We start from the raw sequence: 22,964 nt of genomic DNA on the forward strand, positions 1-22,964 counted from the left end.
TTCAGTTATTGCAAGAAATATAGTAGTTATAGTACTGAACTAATTCAAACACAATTTTGTTTATGTCTATGGTTGCGGCAATGCATGTTCTATGAAATAGTTATAGTTGAAGGTTTTACTAAGAGTGATTACTAGTAACATTAGTTTGCTGTTGTCATCTGTACAAATTTGTCTATGGAACATTGAATCGGAAAAATGGCTGCAGCAAATCTTGTTCGAAGTGCTTTTAATGGATTATTACGAAAATCCACTACTTACAAAACGCCTGTAGTATGCAGATTATCAACTGTAGCGTTACAGCAAAAATACCATACAGTTAAGGCTATTGCTAGAACATATAATATTCAGCAGTTACAAAATGGGGTAAGGCATTTTCAATCAATACACATTATTTAACGTCTACCGAAAGATTTATTTAACTTCTTGTTAAATATATGACTATGATAAAGTTAATTTTCAAATTTACTGAATTATCCAAGGTTTTATATACAATCAATAACATAACCTTATTTCTGTTATTGCATAACGAAAGTACAGTGGTGCTATAATGTTTAGGTTCAATATCAGCGTAAACGACAATTCGCTACCGGGCCCGTGCGTAAAATAACACAGGAGGAGATCGCAGAACGAGTGATGAAAGTGTGCAAGGCTTACGACAAACTGGTTTCAACTCAGGTACTCTACATTTATTTTTTTCAATTTTGTTTCAGAAACAGAAAGTCGGAGTTCGGAACTATAGCGGTGGGCCTCCTCTTACACTCGATCTTATTCAAAGTAGGGTGATTCTAGTACTCCAACTATATGACAAAATTAGCCCAGAGAAGGTAGTTCGATCATTGTTTTATCAAAACGTATATTAGTCTTGCACAAACTTTTATTACAATTCTATATTTTTCTAACTTAACTAATTTTACATTAACCATATATTGAAATCACTAAAAGAACTTTTTTTATTTCAGTTATCTCTTGATTCGCACTTCATAAATGATCTTGGGCTGGATTCCCTTGATCATGTTGAAATCATCATGGCCATGGAAGATGAGTTTGGCTTTGAAATCCCCGATTCAGATGCTGAGAGACTTCTTAAACCCAAAGACATTGTTCAGTATGTTGCTGACAAAGAAGATATATATGAATAAATCATTTAAAAACTAACTAATCTCAGTGATCTTAGACCAATCTATCTATAGTATACAGTCAGAAAGACTAGATAGTCAGAAATAAAACCTTTTTTTTATATATCCACCACTTGGTCTAAGATATTTGCGATTCAGCTTAGTGTATAGGACGTTTAATTAACATATTCATTTAAGAATGAGCAATGTGAATATGGCTGAACATCTAATGGGGATGTAAAAAGTGTAAATTGTTTTTATTGATTATATGGCTGTTAGAATAGATCATTTGCTTTTCATTTGATCAATGTAAACCTAATTTTATGCTTCAATAAAAGAAGTTGAAATAGATATATTATCTCACATTATTTCTACATCAATTACCAGTGTAAAAAATAAAAAGATTAATTTTAAATAAATAGTTTTACCATCTTATAATGAAGATAGCTTTTATTATATAATTGACATTATTTTATAAAGCCTCAATTGTTCAACTGTGAATACCTAAGAGTTACAAGAATATCATATATAAAACTATAGATAGACAATGCAAACACAAAAAATGAGTGGTGTCTTCAGATGCCTGTTGGAACGAAGTTACTCTTGTGAGACACTGACATAAATTAACTTGAATAATTATTTGACATTAAATAAAATTAATATTAAATCCCTGTGTGTATTAAAATGATACCTACAATAAACTTAAATATTTTTTTTTTTTATAACTGACTAAAATAGAAGGAGACAAAATCAAAGGGAATTGTAACTTTTATTTTTTTTGGCGATTTCTATCAATTAAAAACTATATACTGGTATATTATAATGTATTTTCAAAGAAAAGAACGGATATTGTATAATTAATATTTTATTTTATACAACTTTACTTGACGAAACTTGACATTTAACAACTTTCATCCAATGAAAAAGGAAAACATACTTTAAGCATACGAAAAACATCAATTTATGTACAGACTAAGCTCTCAATGTTTAAATTCACATTGCTTGTACACTCATACTAATATTTAACAAAAAAAATATATTACAAGTTTATATTTACATTCTAAAATTATTCAAAGAAAAAAATTCTCACATGCGTCAATCTGAACACACTCATAACAAATGTGTTTCTGAATAACAAACAACATAAGGTATATTTTCTCAAAAAAAAATAAACTTCAATCTAACTCAAAAAGAGCCTCTAATGAAACTATTAAATTCATTTTCTTTTGAAAAATTGTTATTAAATAAACTAATTATAAAACAGTCAGCTACTTTTCTACTATTCGAAATGATAAATAAATTATATGGACAACATCATTTGTATATGGAAAGGTTAATTAATTACTATCTGCAGGTTTTGTATGTCACACTACTATGCAATATCTGTACCCATGTTTTACACATTGGTTAAAAATATTGCAGTTTTATTCACATCTATTGCTAAGAGTGATTTGTCAACATATATAACATGTAATTGTGCAAATAATCTCAAATAACAAATTTAACCTTTCAACATTTTATAAAAATGTTGGTACATTAACTAGAGCAGTCAATTGTTTTTAATTATTCAGGATATTCACATTGACAGATATTCCAAAATATTAGGAAGCAATAATGTGAACATATCTATAATGTTCATTAATCTAAAACGCCACTTTGTCCATGGATTTTAATGAAAACCGAGTTGAGTCTCTTTATCCACTGATTCGAGTCAGTTTAGCCGCGCGCTATCTGAATCGGTTTGTCCGAGCCCGACCGGCCGAGCGCAGTCTCCGGCCGGCGTTCGGATCCACTCGCGCTACTCTCACTATCGGTTGCAACAACAAACCCTGCAGAACACGTTTCTTTTTCTTTGCTTTTTCATCTCTATCCTCAGCATCTGATGCAGATGAACGATTTGCACCTTTCTCGTCCTTTTCAGTGTCTCCCTTTGTGGGAGATTTATGGTTAATTTTATCATGTAATACAACCTTTAAATCTAAGTGTAATCTGTCTTCTTTCTGTATTTTCTCATTGTGGTTTACTTCCATAGGAGTGACTTTTTCTTTTAGTTCTAATGTAATATTGTTAATATCCTTCTTTGGGGTTTCACTTTTATGTGGCTCAAATCTAGTCTTTAACTTTTCGTTAGTCAAAGTTTTTTCATCTGATTCTGATAAAGTATTATTTTCTTCACTTAGTGTGTCCTGTGTTGTGTCATCGTCAGGAAGCTCCGCCGATGACCTGTCTAGACTACTATCTGCCTTCTGTTCAAGTTCCATACTGCTTGTTCGGGAGTCTTTTTTGGTTTGTTTCTTTTTATTAGGCCACCCAGTTCGGTTCTTCTTTTTGAACTTGCCTCTTCTACCACGCATGCAGCCAGTAGCACCTTGTTTTATCTCATTCCTTATAATGTCACAATCATCACATTCTGAAACAAGGCTTGAAACATCAGGGAGATTTTTTGATGCTATGACAGCTGTTTCATCACCTGCCAAATCATAAGATATTTCATAGTCTGTAGGTTCTTCAAATACTTCAGACAGGAATTGTTGAAGTCGCTCTGAGGCTTCTTGTGTTTCGGATAAGACAGGTTCAACTTTCATATTACTCTGAGTATCACTAACTGTGTCTTCCGATGCTGTTGACTTTGTATCGTCTGCATGCTTTCGTGTCTGCAATAAACCTGCAGAGCCAAGTATAGCTAATGTAGATGCATGTTCTCTTGGAGACTTTCGAGGATGGCATTCTAATGCCAGAAGTGCAGCTGTTCTTTTCTTTATTCGTTGCTTCTTCATTCCACGGGTACCATACGATCGCGATGGTCCAGGTTTTTCTTCTCTTTTAACAAAGTCACTTAAAGGACAGCAATTGGGTTTTAGAGGTGGTAACTGACCAATTTCGTAGGGTAACTTTGGTGACTTAGAATACAATTCTGAAACAAAAAAAATGCTGTTAGAAAATACTTTTATAATATATTTAATGATAAATTAGTCATTATAATTACCAAAATACTGAGGCACATTTCTTGCAACTAGTTTGTCTTGATCTTGACGTTTAAATGTTTCGAACCAGGGCTCACTATGGGGAACTGATTCAAAAGCAAATTCCAACTGTTCCACAGCAGGAGTGTACTTTAGTTTTCCATCCTCCCATTTCATGCATCTTTCTGAAGGTTCTTCCCTCAAGGGACTGATTTCAGGTTCTGGTTGAGGCTGTTCCACTGGTTTTGCCGGCTCTACTGGCTCTGGGGATTTTTTTTGAGATTCAACTACAGGTGGTCTACCAGCAACTCTTTTGCCTCGTTTAGTTACTGGAGGAACTCGCCGTTTCCGTCTTCTTTTGTCCTCTGGCCAACTATCTTCCTCTGAAGATTCCTCCTTTAATGCCACAGGTCTTGCTAAACGCTGCCTCTCAATAGGAGGCGGTGGTTTTGGCGGGGTTTTTCGCCGAGTTTTTATTGCTTCCACTTTATCTTCTTCTTCATCAGATGAGGTAGAACTAGTAGAACTAGCACGTTTCGGAAACATAAATTGTTCGGCTTCATCGCTTAGTACAGACAATTCGGAACGACGCACCTTCCGAAACTTCACTACTAGTGGTTTTGTTCCATTACAAGTAGGAGGCGAATCCTTCTTTTTGACGGCGAAACCACCACTTGAACGGAGTTTTGTGCTCACTCCAACTACTTTATAATACTGACGATCTTCTGATGGCTGCGATTCACTTGTTCTCTTACTGCATCTCGTATTATGCTTTTTCTCATCATCCAAACCACCATTCCTTCTTGGACTGACATTACCATTAATAGTGTCTGGTGACTGTGATCTTTTTGATCTTTTACTCTTAGGCTCGACATCACCATTGCATAACTTGCGTAGAGATCGTCTTTCTCCATTAACTGGCATTGTCTTATCTAAGAAAGTGGTAACATCTGTTCCTGAGGTTATCAATGAGTCGAGAGCCAGAAAATTCGTGTGATCTCTAACGAAAGCTAAATGATGAGGTGATCGTCTGTGAATGGCGGCATCGACATAGTCTGCATTACACATCTCACAATAACCACCTTTTTGTTCTTTTTCTTCTCTCTCTTTGATACGAGGGCGGCTTTTTCTAGTCATTCTGAAAACATTTTTTTTATAAGTTACAAAGATTTTAAATGTGTATATTGAATTTAAAAAAAAATTGTCTACGAACATACTTTTGTATGTTATTATTAGATGGAATTGCGTTAACTAAGTTTTCTGGAGTGTCCTTTTTGTCCTTCTTCTCTTTTGGTGGGTCAGGCTCTAGAGATATTTGGGGCCATTCATCAAACTCCTTGTAAACAGGTCTGCATAATCTGAAATAAAAATTGATGGTTTATAATGTTTGAAAAAACCTCAATTACTATTTGTAGAATATTAGTCCATACTTGTCCAAAAACTCAATCTTGATAAAATGTTTACTGAAGAGGTTGACATGCGCTTTACGCGGTGCCGTGAAGAATGTGTCATACAGTTTATCCAATAGACTTATAGCCTGAAAGATTAATAAATATGCAATAAGGATATATAAACATATGGCAAGGAAAAACTAGATGTTAGTTCATTCTACCGTACATAAAGTACAAAGAATATTGAAGCTCCTCTCCATAATATATTGCATGCAAGTTTAATAAATAATGACTATGTTTAACAATACCCATTACGCAATAGTAAGCACAACAATCTTTGTAGAATAGTGTTTATTTAAAAGCTCAAGTTATACTTTAATGTAGCTACCATGTATGCACCCAACTTACCTTCTAGAAATTAAAAACCCATGAATTAATTTAAAATAGAAATTATGCTGAACAATTAAATTTCTTATTACCTTCTGAACGGTAAGATGTACGTAGTTGTGGTGTTGGGGCGGGGGCGGCTGGCGGAGCCGCTGGAGCATGGCATCGGCGCGCGCGCGGCCCTCACGCCGCGCACATCGCGCGACTGTTTCAGGACGCGCTCCCACTACGTGCGTCACTCGTGATGTTAGGAAGACCTCCTCACGCTAAAATGTGAATTATTTAATATTAATTCAATACTTTCTTGCAAACTAAAGCTTGTCACTGATAATGAATATACATTATATGCTGCGACTAAGATGAACTCACACATAATATTTTTTAATAATTAGTGAATGTAAAATTGACTAATATGAATAATTTAATATATCCTGTGTTTAAATCTACATATGGTAACTCCTTTCTTTATTATGACCTATGCAGTCTAGTAAAATAGAACTCCAATATATAATCATACATAAATATATAAACATAATTTCTTACTACAGATTTCTATGGTTCTATTTGACTTTGAGTCACAAGCAAGACAAAATTAATAATTATTTTGTTAAGCCTAGACTAATAAAGTTCTGATACATCATGAATTACACTTTGTATGATTTATCAAGTACAACAAAAAATATAAAATATATAAGAAATGACATTCATTATGATAAAAAAAGCCTTACAAAAAAATTAAATAATCAAATTAAAAATTATTATTATTATTACTTTTTATCAATGAAAAAAGTTTTCTAAGGTCCTATAATTTATCCTAACAACAAAGATATTTTTTTATTACTTAACTATAGAGACAATAATATTAGAATATTTTGTTTATGAATAAACTCATAATATATTTGGAAAACATTGCCAGTACTAAATGAAATTAAAAATGCATAATAATTAAAATTGTATGTGGCAACTCTAATTGGAAATGTCATTAATTATTTTAAAAAAATGTAAGCAGAAAGATGCATAATGTGAAAGTCAGCATTTAATACAATTATTGACCTAAAATATAACATTTTGCAATGGCAAATGCTGATGTTAGCAGCTTGGTGCTTCATATTGTTTCATGTTACAATTACTAGTAAAACATTATCGTGTGTGCGTGAACGCGTGTCATCGACACGATACAATTGAAGTCACCGAGTACTTGAGTTTTCCTTGAAATACAGTCTGCAAATTGACGCCGGCGGGACGAGCTCGCGCCCTATGTCGGATCGCGCCAACCGTCCCGCGCAAAAAAATAACACTTGCAACTCAATTCACACCAATATCATCTTTAATAACAACATCTTAAGAATGACATCGCCTTGGCGTTTTAAAAGCCATATCAACTGTCAAAAATTAAGCATACACACGCGTAGGCTAAAGAAAACTACATTTCAAACGGCTTTTAAATGGATGTAGTGCAACGCAGCGTGATCGAGCGCGGCGCGCGGCCTCGGCACGATGCATTTTGCGCTGAGACGGCGGCTCTAACGCGAGCATACAAAAGATGACCTAAAATCGAACGCTAGCTACGCGCGTAACAGGGCCCTCCGACAACTCTGTTTTTAACTGTTTTCTAAACAATTCTGACTCGATCGATGTGTCAGTCTGCACGTGTAGGTATCATACAGCGTATATACTTACACAAAAGCCGTCCGCGAGGCCCCCGCGCGCCGCTTATCACAAAAATAAGTAACTATATACTAGTCACAGAGACGGGCACTTCGTCACTATTAGAAATTCCTCGATTCACTATTTACACTGAGTATGTTTGTTTTGTTAAATGTACACTGTATTAACTGAGATTGGGAACAACAATTACGATACTTTTAGATTTAATATATACACATTTACTAAATAAAATCGGAAAAGTAACAACAAACACAAATCTGTCATACAAGATGGAGATATTTTGCTTTAGTTTGTGTTTTGTTCACCGGTGGCGCTTGGATCGTGTGGAAGGGGGATAGCTTGGTATTGGTCAACGCGTGGACAACGTTCCATTTTGTTCATTTAAAAAAAGTATTTATGAATTTTATTTAATCTTCTATAAATTAATCAGAAATTATTTTTTAATAAAAAACATCATTACTAATTAATTTGAAGGTTTGTTTTTTGTATTACAATAATAAATAAACTACAAATTCTTAACGCCTCAGAGTATAATCTCTGAATAATACATAAAACGGAACATATATAACCCAACTAATTTAAAAATTAATAACAGTTACGTTTTTGACTTGAGTTGAAGCTGCCTATATAATTTGTTTACTTTATATTATACATAACCACAAAACTGCATTGAAACGTTTAGTTATTAACTACTTTAATTATATTATACGATAGAAAACTTTTGGCGGCAAAACTATGCATCTACTTACCAAACCCATATCTTGTAGCCTTCGCGAAATAGATCTAGATAAACTAGGTTCTTGTATGTCCAAATAAAAGCAGAAGTTTTTTCTAACTGAAACGTAAAGCTGACGTTAATATCTAATCACACAATAACATATAAGTTTTAGAAATGTATCGTACTTTTATTATACTTTTCCTGTAGTTGCAAATTCGAAACCATCATGTTATAATATTATGAACTAAGAAAGAAGCACTAATAGCAACTATAATACTTTTATCTATTTCCATTTAATTGAGATAAAATTGCAAACATAGGGTAACTATAATATTATTTCAGATTATTGATTACATAAGTAGGCTTAAAATAATACACTGACAAGAATGAAAATTTACATTACAATAATTCCTTATTAAATAATATTACGTTTTGACCCTTGGAAGATGAAATGTCACTGACAGCTGAGACCGATAGACAATAAAAACACGTTTATCGATGATCTATGGTAAATAATCGATGTGGCAATCGATAGTGTTTATATTTGGCGTTGAATAATCTGTGTAGTTATTTGTCTGGTTTGTCTTATTACAATTGAATTGAATTTCAAATTACTGTTCTGATAATATTCTTTTGAAAAAGTTCCAGTCATAAATGTTTCTATTAAACATCGTGTACATTTATTGCTAATTAAGTTGGTCTTTATTGTTTTCTGTTAAATTGTATCTATTAAATATATTTTACAAGCTTATAGCTGTCGTCAACATAATCAATTAAATGTTAGGCTATATTTGATTTTATTTTACTGAAACTCTTAGTTTTTCTAATATATTTAGTCAATAACTAACGACTACTCCATTTCTCTCTATAATCCCGAACATAAAGTACATACAAAGTGATGACCGGGACTACATAGGCATTGACGGGCAATACATAGTATCTATATACGTAGTTTATCGATTACTTGTGTCCGCATTATACGATTTATACGTGTGTATTGAAACGGACGTCAGCGATTTATACATAGGTATATACGTAGATGGCTAGAGCAATACTCGGTACGTTTATTTTGTTATGTGCCTGTTTTTAGGTCACTTTTACGTTCTATAAAAATGTTTTTTGTTAAAGCACTTTTTAATGTACAAATGTATAAAATGGGTAATCTTTCTGAGCATATAAAACATTTTTTCAGGAATTAAAAGAATACATCTTGCAGTATTTTTTAGCAAAAATTTAGTAAAAATATTTCACTCGTAGTTAAAACGAACTGTTATAAATACTTAATCATAATGTACTTAAAGAGTTTACAGATAAAGCCTTTCCTTATTTTCTCGCAAATTTCGAAAAACCAGATCATATGCTTTCTTAGCATATGATCTGGTTTTACTGTAGTATTGACCTTTTTCATAGTAACATTACCTATATTGTTACAGTTTCGTACGTGCCCCGATTATTAAAAGGCTTAGGGTTACCATGTACAAGTATTTCCAATGGGACTAAACCTAAATTGAGTTTCCTGTTATTGGAAATAATATTTCAATTCAAGATAAGACACAAATAATAAGTAGAAATTATTAGAACATAAATTTAATACAAAATTGTAAGTTGTATGAAAATTATTGTTATAAGAAGTTATATGAAAGTTTCATTTAACTTTATAGAATACTTGTGATAACGAAAGTAATTTCGTTATAAAACAAACAAAACAAAAGGGACGTGGAAATAATTTGACTCTGTGTAGATATAGAACCATAGTAACTTTTATTTTATTTCAGTTCAGTGATATGAATACAATAAATTATATCGATTATTTAGTAAATATTTTTAAAAATCCTATGGTTGAATTGAAATATCCACGTCAAACCTTGAAAAATGAGACGTAATATCGATAATATTTTAAATTTATTAGCCCACGTTTTCTTTATTCGTAGTAATTACTAACATATGTAAGTATTTTTAACTATTTACATCGATTTAATTTGTACTGTTAAAGTTTTTATATAAAACACGATAAAACCCAGTTTATCTTTTAGACTTTAAATATTTTAATGCGAAATAAATGAATAATTTTGTACAGCCCATTCGCAAAATGCATTTGCTGAAATATCGAATGACACTTTACGTGTTTACTCCAGGTATGTAACACATGCAAGATTGATGATTTAATGATATAAGTTATAACAAACAACTGTTATAACAAACAACGCTTGACGACGAAAAATGACCTAAATCATGATACTGCAGTACTTACTGATTTTCTTAAAATCGAACTCATTTCATCACTATAAGTAATAAAATATAATTAGTGCATATATTACCCAAATATGTTAGCATTGTTTGTACTCGTACATATCAAATTATTTATTGAAAATATGACCTTGGAAGAAGATGCATTAGATACTTAGCATTTCGTCGCCCTAAAGACCATCGACGCTTCGATGTGATCTGAGAAGTTTACCCTTCGTGATTGCTATTCTGTTATTCGGACTCAATTAACTTTTAAAACAGAATATAGAAATATAGAGTATTGATTTTAGGCGGCGGAACGAATTGATGAGTGGGTGGCACCCAAACGGACCCGTACATAGCTTACCATGTAGAAATTGAATATTTATTAAAAAATTTTGTTTGCAGTTTCTGTTCGTGTTAGAAGGATGATGTACTAGTGAAATACTAATTATAATCTTTCTACGAAAACCATTTCCTAAATGGCGTTTCAGTTTATGTGATGGTCCAGTGGTTAGATGTGTATCAAAACCGAGGATTCTTATAGTATTTCAAACCCGGGCAAGCACAACTGAAATTTTGTGTTTAAATTTTATACTGTCAAAATGTCTACGTAATTTTGCCAATCAGTCCGATTTGCATTGAATTGAATTAATGTACAGTTTTTAAGAACTATATTTTAGGTTTAAGTTGTATTCCGATAGCACAAATGAAACTACAATACTAACTAAACCAATTCCAGTAAATGATTTACTTTGAAATTGAACGATGATTAGAAATTTGGCGACGGTTCGTGGGCGATACTTCCAAGTACGGACTTCAGGTCAGTGACCTCATAACTGATTGACATTATAGAAAAAACGCAGTTATGAAGATTGATATGCATTAAGTTTTTTAATTAAATTTATTAAATTCAAAGAATAGATATGTTTAAGTACATTTAATTAAAAAGTTTCGAATGAAAAGGAAATGAAGTTGAGAATTGCTAGTTATTTTTCTATAAGTAAAGGTTTTAATAAAAGTCATACGCCCGCTTAAAATACTTATATTTAAATATTAAATTAACATTTAAAATTATAAATTTACATATAGCCATTTTGTAAAAATCCTCTATAATGTAATAGTTTATAATTAATTTATAATAATATGAACTAGTGATTAGGTAGAAACGAGGGAGATTACAAAAATATAAGCGCAGAGTTACACGTAAAACATAAATACATAATTAAATTATATATTTACATATAAATTTACAAAAGTGTACACAAATTATAATGACAGTTCTACGACACGTTATTTTACATTATTGGTCTCGAAGTTATGAAAGTAAATATTAAAAATAATCACATATCAAAAGTACCTAAAACACAATATAGAGTCAGTTATCTTTGGTAGGTAAATAAACATAAAAACTCGCGGTATTTGATACCGAATTTGATGATTTAAATAAATTATATATAAATAAAAATATATCAATTATTTATGAATTTAACAATGTAGGAAGCATAGACAATAAAATTATTTATTTAGACATAATTTATTACGTTAATTGTATAAAAGAAACGACGATTTTCATCGTTCAATGGCCGGACTTTATTTTAAATTCATCTTTAGTACATAGTAGTAATACGTATTGTCCTTTTGACATGAACTGTGTAACCCCGCGCATTTTCAGATACGAGTGACAAAATGATAATGAAATTTAATTTCATTTTTTTTTATATTTTATAATGCGGTTATAAAATGAAAGATTAATCTAAAATCACTTATCAGTCTCAAATTCGACTCACAGACCATACGCTATCTTTTACCACAGTTTTATATTATCTGTACGCATTTCACAATTGGTCAAACTTTATTTTTTTCTATAAGCTTCTATATTGTTTATGGTGTTGAGCTAGAGTAGCTTGTATTAATTATTATAATTTTCTTTGTTTTCTCCATTGGTGTCCCCATTGAGTATGGGTGGAACTGGCGGCTTAATAGGCGGGGCTGGTATCACCTGTTAATAAAATATTAACTATGATATATTGTTATTATTATAAAATAATTAAAACGACACAAATTTGAAAACTGTTAAACAAAAACACACAAACACGATCTATATGTGCATTAAATAACAGTCTTTAGTGTAACAAAAATAACTAATCTTAAATTGCACACACACAAATATATAATATAATTGAATGTTTAATGTTTAAAGGAGTAATTTTTCACCCACCATCCTTCATTGGAGAAGTGTGGAGTGAGCAAATCTTGTTTTTAAATTGAGAGGAGGCCTCAGCAGTATTTCGATAACTTTCTCAATAAGTTTAATAAATGTCTATCATATTGAGAATTGATAGACAGAAAGAAAGACGATAAGTAAATTCAAGTATAAGCCTTTGCATAAAAACCTGAATAAACTTGTATAAAGCATATCATTAAATACATCAAATTTTTATATCGTCGTACCATAATATAAAATACCCAACCCAATAAAAAATTCCCAAAAATAAACCATCACCCTGAAAAAAATTTTAACAACTTAACTCAGAGTTAGCGAATAAAATCCAATCTTCGTTTGATATAAAAACAATACAATTCATGCTATGATAATATTTCTATGCTATCGAATTTTTTGACCAAACTTGTTGACATGTTGCTAATTTAATAACAAAAAAATTATGATGTTACCATTTATTAATATTAGCATATACTATGAAGCACCTTTAAACACAGGAAATTAAAATGAATTCATTGGCATTAGACTTATGTCAATTGTTGCTCTTAGTTTCCTTTAATTCATTCCTTAATGAATAATTTTCATGAAATCATACATTTACATATAAAATTATAATGTTCCTGAGTCAAATTTTGAGGATAAAAAAAAAAAAAACAATTTATTCGATATTTAAATATTTCGTAGTATCTGTGAGCAACATGACAACAAGAGGTCACATTATGATTTGCGTACGTCTGAGCCAGATGAGTCGTCACCTTCGTCCTGTCAGAAATAATAATAAGGGGTATTTAAAATTTTTCAATATGTTTCAACAAAAAAAATTGTATAATTTGAAAAACAAAAAAAAAAACTTTTGTGTGTAATATTAGCGATCGTGATAAATAAATAAAAATATAGAATTTGAAATCGAGTTTGTTGCATTTTTTTTAATTTACTCTAAAACAAGCATATCTTCACTTCACTGTTTCTTATAGTCGTAAGTTATTCAGGATTTAATTCGTTTTATATTATTCGGTACAATAAAGAGCACAGAGGTTAATGTACAAAGAGGTTTTACAGCCAGTGAGGAATTTAGGCGCAGAAAGTTATTTCATTAGGTAGTAATAATTAATAAATAACAAAAGATTATCTGTGCTAAATAGTAGCAAGTGCTTTTATGTTAATGTTAATATCAAAAGTAATATTATATTGTTCTTAGAAATTAACCTTATTAGTTCATAGACTACGCTCACTATCTAGTAAACAGTCAATTTGTTTAAAATATTAAGGCAGAACTGGAAAACAAGGACAAAATAAAAAAAAAAAGTTCTTATTGATATAAACTCGCATTGCCCAAAGATCGGGTATGTTACATGACAATTTACATAACCCTTGTCCTCCCCAAACTTGGCAGTCATTTTTCTATAAATAATATAATTGAGATTGGAAACGTTAATAGTAACTGAGAGTGTATATCTTTTTGTAAAAATATATATGTTGCTATAAGTTTCTAATTGAGGGAGGATTATTTATAGTTGGTATTTGGGGGGGGGGGGGGTATACTCACAGAAGGCTTGGGGCGGTGCGTGTCCACGGCTTCCACGGACAGCTTGATGTGTTCCTCGCGACAGCCGTACGCGACCGGCGTCAGCTTGATCACAGTGTGCAGCGGCACATGCAGGTATGGCAGCTCCTCTGCACACACAGGACACAATGCAACAAGCCAAGCTTACATTGACAGATCTATCTATATAATTATATCAATTTCCAGCTTAGTATATTTAATAGTCTATACAACAACAACAACAGCCTGTAAATTCCCACTGCTGGGCTAAAGGTCTCCTCTCCCTTAGAGGAAAAGGTTTGGAACATATTCCACCACGCTGTTCCAATGCGGGTTGGTGGAATACACATGTGGCAGAATTTCTATGAAATTTGTCACATGCAGGTTTCCTCGCGATGTTTTCCTTCACCGCCGAGTACGAGATGAATTATAAAGACAAATTAAGCACATGAATCAGCGGTGCTTGCCTGGTTTTGAACCCCGTTAAGATGCACGCGTTCTAACCACTGGGCTATCTCGACTCATAGTCTATGTTTGGATGGAAAACGTATTACGTGGTAAAATTCAGGTACGAGAAGCACCTGTCATAAAATTTTAAAGCAATTCCGAGTACTGGCATTAATGAACATTAATTTATTTTTCACTTGTGCCATGTTGAGAAGCTGTACAGTATGCATACCGGCGGATTTGTCAAGGAAGTAAGCGAGCAGGCAGCGCATGACAGCCTGGTGGGAGACCACCAGCACGTTGCCTTGCCTCTCCAGCTCCATGATGACGGGTTCCAGTCTCGCCACCAGATCCTCGTAGCTCTCCCCGCGAGGGTACCGGTACGCGAATTTATTCGCGTCCCGCGCGTTGAAATCGGACGGGTATTTACTTTGGATCTCAGCGTAGGTCATCTCTTCACAGATGCCCTGAAAACAAAAGGATATTTGTTAGAAAAGTGATTGTTAAATAATAATCACTTGTTTGTGGGCGTTATGCAGCCATACTCTAAGATACCACCATAACAATAATACCATGAGTATTACTAATTTATTAATCTTTACACGGCATATTATTGATTTCTGAATCCCGTTCATTCATTTGGCCCATTTTTGCAACACGTTTATTCACAACATATACTCATGGCGTTAATCACAGACTCATAGATAATCACAGCGTTGATCTCTCTCATACACAGAGATATACACAGCGTCGATTTCACACTCACACAACACAACACTCACGGCGTCGATCTCTCACACAGAGACAGTCGAGACAATCACGGCGTCGATCTTTCACACACAGACACTCGCGGCGTCTATCACTCACACACAGACACTCTTGGCGTCTATCTCTCTCACACAGACACTCGCGGCGTCTATCTCTCTCTCACACAGACACTCGCGGCGTCTATCTCTCTCTCACACACACACACACACACAGACGGTGGAGACACTCACGGCGTCGATCTCTCACACACAGACACTCTCGGCGTCGATCTCTCACACACAGACACTCGCGGCGTCTATTTCTCCCACACACGCACACACACACACACACACACACACACACACACACACACACACACACACACACACACACACAGACAGTGGAGACACTCACGGCGTCGACCATTCACACACATACACACACACAGACGGCGGAGTCACTCACGGCGTCGATCTCGTTGAGCGCCTTCCAGCGCTCCTGCGGCGCGCGCACGTCCTTGACGGTCTGGATGGCGCGGCGCATCCACGACGTCCAAACGCGCAGGCCGGGGATGCTCTGCTGCTCGATGTAGGCGGCCAGCGCGCTGGCGTACTGCTTGCCGCGCGCCGACAGCTCGCTGTCGCCGCCGATGCGCCCCACCAGGTTGTGCAGGCTCTCGCCGTGCTGCGGGGACAAATGTAATTATTAATATGAATAAAATAAACTGTTTTATTTATTGAGTCGAGATGGCCCAGTGGTTAGAACGCGTGCATCTTAACCGATGATTGCGGGTTCAAATCCAGGCAAGCACCGCTGTTTCATGTGCTTAATTTGTCTTTATAATTCATCTCGTGCTCAGCGGTGAAGGAAAATATCGTGAGGAAACCTGCATGTGATAAATTTCATAGAAACTCTGCCACATGTGCATTCCACCAACCCGCATTGGAACAGCGTGGTGGAATATGTTCCAAACCTTCTCCTCAAAGGGAGAGGAGGCCTTTAGCCCAGCAGTGGGAATTAACAGGCTGTTGTTGTTGTTGTTGTTGTTGTATGCACATACTACTTTAAACATATTCAAACTATTTTTATGAGTGAAATAATATCAGACAGCAGAAATCTACTCACCCTAGTCAAATAAATAGTTCTAGGTACAATATGTATATTCATGAGATAGTATACAATCCTACTCTGTATGTGTCCTTCGTGTTTATGTACAACGACTTTTTCCCCTGTATCGTATATCTTCATAAAGCTGTAGTCGGACTCGAGGGTTTCGTCCAACGGCTCATACTTTTCCTTATAATGTTCTATTCTTAGAAGGAAATCATCTAAAACATTATCTGTATCCTGTATATTCGTGTAGTCTGGGCTGCTCACTTTTACCTCCTGTGAAAGAAAAACAATATGACATTATACAATATTGCAATTTATCTACAGCTAAAGTTTTCTTGTAATTATTGTTATTTTTTTCTTTATAATGTATTGCTTTGAATTTACTAAATAATTTTGAAAATATGTAGTTAATATTTCTTTTATATAAGTATTTTATATTGTTAATTTCATTCAAAATACTCATATAGCATAAGTTTTAATGTATTTTTATTTATATACAAATCCGAATGTAATGCATAACATTTTTCGCAAAAGCTTAAAGTGCTTTGACACACCATAAACAGAGAATTTTCCATAAAAATCAAATTTGTCCAGCGGCTAGTTACGTTTTGTAAATGTACCTAAGAGATTTGTCACTTTTGCTTTTATGATTTTAGTAACCATTTTTAATTCTCTTTAAAACTAAGTGAACATAGTTATTCAATGGTCCCATATTGACAGAGAGTTTAAGGGTGGCTCCTTATTTATGTCAGTGTTTCTCCACAATTAACTAATTAGTTTAATGATGTGAACTTTAACCTAATGTTAAATGTGCTTATGGTATCTGTAATTCCTATTATGTAAAAAAAATGTACTGATAGCAGAAACTTTTATTTAAGATTGATATATTTGTACTGATAGCAGAAAAAGTTTTTTAAAACTGATCGAATATGTAAACAGTGGATTCCAATGGCAGAAATAAAAGTAAATAAACAATTTTGAACTCAAATGGACGTGATATAATTTGAAAAAATGTAAATAATTTGTGACATTCGTGAAAAAAACCTGAAATCTTTTGGATTGAACTTTTGTAGTAATTAAATAAAAGTTTTATAATTTCGCGAGGGTTCATCTAGTTACAAATGAAGATCTGTTTGTAGTGTAATACATAATAGAACGATTAACAAGTCGTATGGAATATGCAAATCAAAGGCGTACGTCTCCCCCTGCCATTAGTTTTAATTAAATATAATAAATAAATTAAATATAGTAAATTCATGATTTTATAGATGATAAAAAAGCGTGGAGTTAATACCTGTTGACTTCCAAGCAGGATATATCAATTTCAATAATTGTAGTTAATTAACATGACTTTGTATTTTTTAAATGTTAAAAAAGAGTAACTACTGACTTTCTTGCCGGTTCTTCTAGGTAGAATCTACTTTCCGAACCGGTGGTAGCTTCACTTAATTGTTAAATGACGATTCAAAAGTGCTTGTAAAAGCCTACTTGAATAAAGTTTATTTTGATTTGATTTGATTTATACATTAATGACCATTAATTATAACTTACAAGCCGCGCTGGTTTCGCACGGGTGCAATGCTGGTACTAAATATACTAAAGATTTTTTCTTGTTGCTTTACTTCGAATCACACTATCTATTAAAAAAAAACCGCATCAAAATCCGTTGCTTTATTTTAAAGATCTATGCATACATAGGGACAGACAGCGGTCTAGGAAGGGACTTCGTTTTACACTATGTAATGTTAATGATTTGCTTGATTTATATTTTTTTCAGAAGATAAAATTTAATGAATAGTTATTGCGTCATTTTAGACATAAAACTCTAATGAAATGTTTAAACTAGATTAGTACATCACCGTTTCACTATCATCCACTTGAAGTCTTCTTGGCAGCTTTAAAGTTTTCGAGGAGAAAATTAATTTATGACCCAATTAGAACTATAATAGACATGGTAGTCCAATTGAAGGCAATGCAACAATTCTTAGCTTTTGATTCATAATTTACACTATTTAAATGTTTGAGTTTGGTGAAGGCCATTATGATCGTAGAATCAATTGAAAATAATCAGTACTCATTCACTTGTTACTCATTAAAAGTGTTATTTCGAATATCGTTCAAAAGCTATTCATTTTTAATATAAATACAAACAAATATACAAACTTTTTGTCAATTGTTTTTCATAGGGTTTGTTTTTTTTCTATGGGAATCTTTTATCAATATGACATGAGAAAAATCCAATAAGATCCCACCCATAAGTTGTCATAATTCGGTATTAGTGTTACATAAGGGATTTCTATATTCATCCCATTAAATAGAATCTTAGTAGAGTTATTGACATAAAAATTGTACTGGATCCGTTGGTTTTAAATAGTCCACTAAATCTAGTCTCAAATAAATGTCTTCTCTTTTAAATTTGATAATTTATATATATTAATAGGTCTTGAGGCAAATATGCTTGAACTCTTAGGATATATAACATTTTTTATTCTCACCATAATATTTTGTTCAATGATCCTTGGATCGTCGCAGATGGATTCCACTAAAAATAACTTAAAGCCCATCTTGTGTACGACGATATCGCGGATCATACGCCGTCGTTCCATCGTCGAGTTGGTCGCATCAAACACCTGAAATATAACAAGAATATTTGATTGCTATACATATTAGAATGCAAGAAATTTATTGACAAGGGACGTAAAATCAAAGATAGCGGTTTGGTAGGAGTTTGTAGAATTACTTTGTGACAGTTTTTAAGCCAATAAGTGTCTTACTTGGGGTTAGGGCTTTGTGCAAGCCCATCTAGGTAGGTACCACCCACTCATCAGTTATTCTACCACCAAATAGCAGTACTCAGTATTGTTGTGTTTCGGTTTGAAGGGTGAGTGAGCCAGTGTAACTACAGCCACAAAGGACGTAACATCTTAGTTCCCAAGGTTGATGATACATTGACGATGCAAGGAATAGTTAATATTTTTTACAGCTGCATTGTCTATGGGTGATGGTGACCACTTACCATCAGGTAAGGCTCGTCCACCAATTTATAATATAAAAAAAAAGTTTAGAGGTACTTTTTTCTTTTAAGTTTCTACTAAAAATCAAAATTTAACATTGAGGCATTTACTGTTTGGTGTAAGCTTAGTCTTCATATAATATATAAATGTGTGCATGTGTGCGTATGTAAGTTTACGTATCTTTCTTATCTGTGTTTATTTCTGTGTGTGAATGTGATACTTACGGCCACCTCTCCGCCCTTGACGAGCCACTCGCAGACGTCGTGCAGCGCGTCGAGCGCGCACTGCTGCCGTATCGCCATCGCCTCCTTGTTGTCGGCGCGGAAAAACTCATGGCTAGTGTAGGCGGTGGTCGCGTGGCGTCTATACTCGCCGAGATTGAAAACTAGAACAGAAATTTAAATAAAACTAGTTATCACGTCACGTCACGTCTACCCGTGACCACGAACGCTGTAAAGTGATCGAAACGTCGGGATGTCCAAAATAATTAATATACGCGATTCAAATCCGTTATAACTAGTTTTATTTCAATGTGTAATAATCGCGAAAATTTAAGACAACATTGTTAGAACAGAAATTGTTTCCATATTGAGATCATTTGAGCAGTTCATTCAATTTTGTTGACAAAAAAGCTTTTAATATTAGTAATATGTTGCATACTTATACAGTTTTGTATAGAGCTCTGTTAAATTTACCTAAAGAGAAAGTAAGTTTGTCAGATATGCCTTCATAATGTGTAAGTAATACCCATCTTACGTGCAAGTGAAGTCACTGGCACAAAATACTTAATAATATTTGGATATGTTAAAAAAATCTTGTAAAGCTTACCCCTGGTATTAATTCCTATCCAATTGAGGTAACGTGAGAGTTTCTTAGATATGTAAGTCTTGCCACGAGCTGGCAGGCCGACCATCGCAATAACATGAGGAATGTTGACATAGTTAGCTCGTTCACCTGGAAAGTAAAATAATACCTCCTTGAATATCAGTTTAACAATAGCTACATAAGTTATGGTTTATATTATGTGCTAGGGGATTTTTATTGATTACAAGAAGCCTATTTAAATATAGCTTAGAATTTAATTAAGTACAGGTTTGAACAGTTATGTTTTCTTACTAAATGTAATTTATCTCTGTTAAAATAATTAGGTATTAATTTAAAATGTATTTAAATATAATAATTTTTCAAATTCACAGTATTATAATACTGATTTGGTAGGCCAGTTAATTTTTGTAGACCAATTTCTGGTTCATTTTGTTCATATAAAACTTATATAATAGACTGTATAACTAGTGTTATTAATATTAAAATCCATAACATACAGAGTTTAATTCTTTTAATCAATATTATTAATTTAGATAATTTTCAACAACTTCCTTTATTATCTATTACATATATCTTACTTAACAGGATTATGGTATCATCAGATTAAATAATGTTTATAGAAGATAAAAATAGCACCACAAACAATTATTTTAAATTTCATTTCAAGGTTAACTTAAACCAGATTATAATTAATACCTAGTTAATAATTAACAACATATGTGAATATTAACAGTAGTGTAAATGTATATTAATAACTATATTTATAAATATTCGTTATAAAATTCAAATTAATAGTGGCATAAAGGTAATAAGGTATATATATCTATATTTTGACGAAATGTCAAGTGTACTACATGCAGCAACAAGTAATCTGCACATATGATTAATTAGTTTTATCATCGGTGAAGTTACATGAAAAGATAGCACTAATTAACAATGTTGGAAACTATTTTCTCTATAAAGATCACTATCGAATCGTCCTTGTCATTAGTCTCAATAGTTCGAAATGGTTCAATTCCGCGTTTCTAGATATACACTAATCGCTGAGTTAATGGTAAATGTAAACGACCCTGGTAGCGATATAATTAATTTCGCATTCGAATTCGAAACATCAAAGAACTTGTACCAACCATCGCCGAAATATTGCTTGTTTAAATATTTCCAGCCCTCAGCACGGTTGTCTTCCGTGTCCATTTCAACAGTTAAATTTATAAATTACACGTGGTTCGACTTTGTTAAATCAATATCGGTTTAATTCTAAAAAATAATATACACGCGAATCACTACCGCTTTATCAGAATAGTATTTCGCGACTGGACTGCTATCTGTCAAATGTGGTTCCATCAAATCGATACTTTGACACTTGTGACGGTGACGTTTGATAATTAGGAAAATAATCGGATACTTGTATTAACGTTTAATATTAATAAATACTTTTTTTTAAATATGACATTTTTTTTTATTTTTAGGCAATATTCTTTTTGTTCGCGTTATTGACAATTTTATATTTTAATAGTATTGTTATAGTTTTAGCTTTCGACTTTGTTTCTTCCATGAATTCTTGAAATTTTTAAGTGTTTTGTTTCATAATAGAAATAAAATATGAAAAAAAAGTATTTCTATAAGGATTATGTATATTAAGTAAACAAAAGTTTTGTTTAGAGTTGCGAGGTTTAATTATAATAAAATAATTATTAATAAAACCTTATTGATTTAACTATATACTGTAATATCTGTAACAGCATTTAACCGAGAACCTTGTAAGATGTAATTCAGCCTTATTAACCACAAAAATATATAATACTATTCTTGTATAGGTTATTTTATACATATTGTACACATGTATTTTATACATATTGTGTTTTAATAGCTTTTTTTAATGATATGTTTTCATATAAGTATAGCAATAAATATACCAGAATGTAGAGCATTTAATAATGAAAAACAAATGATGATTTCCTAGCAAACTACAACGTAACTCACTGCGGCATTAACGCGCCGCATACTGGTTACGATGTTTTTCTTCAACGCCGAGAAAGATATGATTCAAAATAATAAAAAATACATGATTTTTATTCGAGTAGGTTCCAATAGATATTCTGGGTGGGTTTTTGACAAAATAATTAAACCTAAATGAATTACCTCAAGACCCAAGTGATTTTAAATCCGCTATTACCAATAGATAAATAATTTAAAAATAATATTATAATTATTAAATTATACAACAGCTTTAATCGTGACAAGTTTTATCAAAATTGGCTTAGGATTATAGTTTCAGTGCGTAGCATGCTAGGAAAAAAAACGCCTATTATTTAAAAAAAAACACATCACAAAAATTGAAACGTGAAAATAATCTTTATTTTGATATATCCGCCACCAATTTTGATTGTTTTTCGTTTAAAGTATTTACTAACGTACACGGGTGACTGAATCGCTTTATTTAAAAAAAGGACTTAATGACAGAAAAGTATAATTACGTACAACAAACATGTTAGCGTCAAATACTGGCCTTTAAACCGAGGTCGAAGTAAATATCGATAACCTTTTATATAGAGCGAAGTAAGCAATTACGAATGTTATCAT

General features: G+C 32.8%; 3 protein-coding genes across 11 annotated transcripts in view; 1 reads left to right on the forward strand and 2 right to left on the reverse strand.

Annotated features, from left to right (window-relative positions):
* Positions 1-113: 113 nt before the first annotated feature.
* On the forward strand, positions 114-1,466 carry LOC124533984 (acyl carrier protein, mitochondrial). 3 transcript variants are annotated; one of them, XM_047109574.1, is made up of 4 exons: positions 114-363; positions 556-675; positions 711-824; positions 960-1,466. In XM_047109574.1, the coding sequence occupies exons 1-4, from the start codon at positions 196-198 to the stop codon at positions 1,137-1,139; spliced, it is 582 nt and encodes a 193-aa protein (XP_046965530.1). In that variant the 5' UTR covers positions 114-195; the 3' UTR covers positions 1,140-1,466. The 3 variants fall into 3 exon arrangements, with proteins under 3 accessions (XP_046965530.1, XP_046965528.1, XP_046965529.1); XM_047109572.1 differs by lacking the exon at positions 711-824 and having other exon boundaries at positions 115-363; XM_047109573.1 differs by lacking the exon at positions 711-824 and having other exon boundaries at positions 132-363; positions 568-675.
* A 496-nt stretch (positions 1,467-1,962) lies between these two features.
* Positions 1,963-8,705, reverse strand: LOC124533983 (nucleolar and coiled-body phosphoprotein 1-like). Of its 4 annotated transcripts, XM_047109568.1 has the most exons (7): positions 8,428-8,705; positions 8,274-8,359; positions 5,949-6,122; positions 5,509-5,615; positions 5,296-5,436; positions 4,102-5,216; positions 1,963-4,029 (listed from the first exon to the last, which is right to left on the reverse strand). In XM_047109568.1, exons 1-7 carry the CDS (start codon positions 8,468-8,470, stop codon positions 2,843-2,845), a joined length of 2,853 nt encoding a protein of 950 aa, XP_046965524.1. In that variant the 5' UTR covers positions 8,471-8,705; the 3' UTR covers positions 1,963-2,842. The 4 variants fall into 4 exon arrangements, with proteins under 4 accessions (XP_046965524.1, XP_046965526.1, XP_046965525.1 ...); XM_047109570.1 differs by lacking the exon at positions 5,509-5,615; XM_047109569.1 differs by lacking the exons at positions 8,274-8,359; positions 8,428-8,705 and adding an exon at positions 7,537-7,881.
* Positions 8,706-11,497: 2,792 nt separating this feature from the next.
* Positions 11,498-22,964, reverse strand: part of LOC124534106 (6-phosphofructo-2-kinase/fructose-2,6-bisphosphatase) — a 32,143-nt gene continuing 20,676 nt past the window's right edge. Inside the window, exons 1-10 of one of the 4 annotated variants that reach the window (XM_047109785.1) lie at positions 21,512-21,699; positions 20,385-20,510; positions 19,781-19,941; positions 19,038-19,172; positions 16,555-16,815; positions 15,895-16,113; positions 14,915-15,149; positions 14,239-14,366; positions 13,425-13,454; positions 11,498-12,470 (exon numbers count right to left, since the gene is read on the reverse strand). In XM_047109785.1, the coding sequence (XP_046965741.1) occupies positions 12,381-12,470; positions 13,425-13,454; positions 14,239-14,366; positions 14,915-15,149; positions 15,895-16,113; positions 16,555-16,815; positions 19,038-19,172; positions 19,781-19,941; positions 20,385-20,510; positions 21,512-21,575 (1,449 nt within the window). In that variant the 5' untranslated portion in view covers positions 21,576-21,699 and the 3' untranslated portion in view covers positions 11,498-12,380. Of the gene's footprint in view, positions 12,471-13,424; positions 13,455-14,238; positions 14,367-14,914; positions 15,150-15,894; positions 16,114-16,554; positions 16,816-19,037; positions 19,173-19,780; positions 19,942-20,384; positions 20,511-21,511; positions 21,700-22,964 lie in introns of those variants that run through there. The other 3 variants (XM_047109781.1, XM_047109784.1, XM_047109782.1) reach the window with 3 other exon arrangements.

The sequence above is a fragment of the Vanessa cardui genome, chromosome 12 (assembly GCF_905220365.1).
Source record: "Vanessa cardui chromosome 12, ilVanCard2.1, whole genome shotgun sequence".
NCBI classification, from domain to species: domain Eukaryota; kingdom Metazoa; phylum Arthropoda; class Insecta; order Lepidoptera; family Nymphalidae; genus Vanessa; species Vanessa cardui.

Excerpts from the sequence above, each read along its gene's own strand:
- LOC124533984 (XM_047109574.1), top strand. The coding sequence starts at position 196 with ATGGCTGCAGCAAATCTTGTTCGAAGTGCTTTTAATGGATTATTACGA. Across the intron at positions 676-710 it reads ACAAACTGGTTTCAACTCAG|AAACAGAAAGTCGGAGTTCG; the intron begins GTACTCTACATT and ends ATTTTGTTTCAG. Across the intron at positions 825-959 it reads ACAAAATTAGCCCAGAGAAG|TTATCTCTTGATTCGCACTT; the intron begins GTAGTTCGATCA and ends TTTTTATTTCAG.
- LOC124533983 (XM_047109568.1), bottom strand. The coding sequence starts at position 8,470 with ATGATGGTTTCGAATTTGCAACTACAGGAAAAGTATAATAAAA. Across the intron at positions 6,123-8,273 it reads GGCTACAAGATATGGGTTTG|CGTGAGGAGGTCTTCCTAAC; the intron begins GTAAGTAGATGC and ends TTCACATTTTAG. Across the intron at positions 5,217-5,295 it reads TCTAATAATAACATACAAAA|AATGACTAGAAAAAGCCGCC; the intron begins GTATGTTCGTAG and ends AAATGTTTTCAG.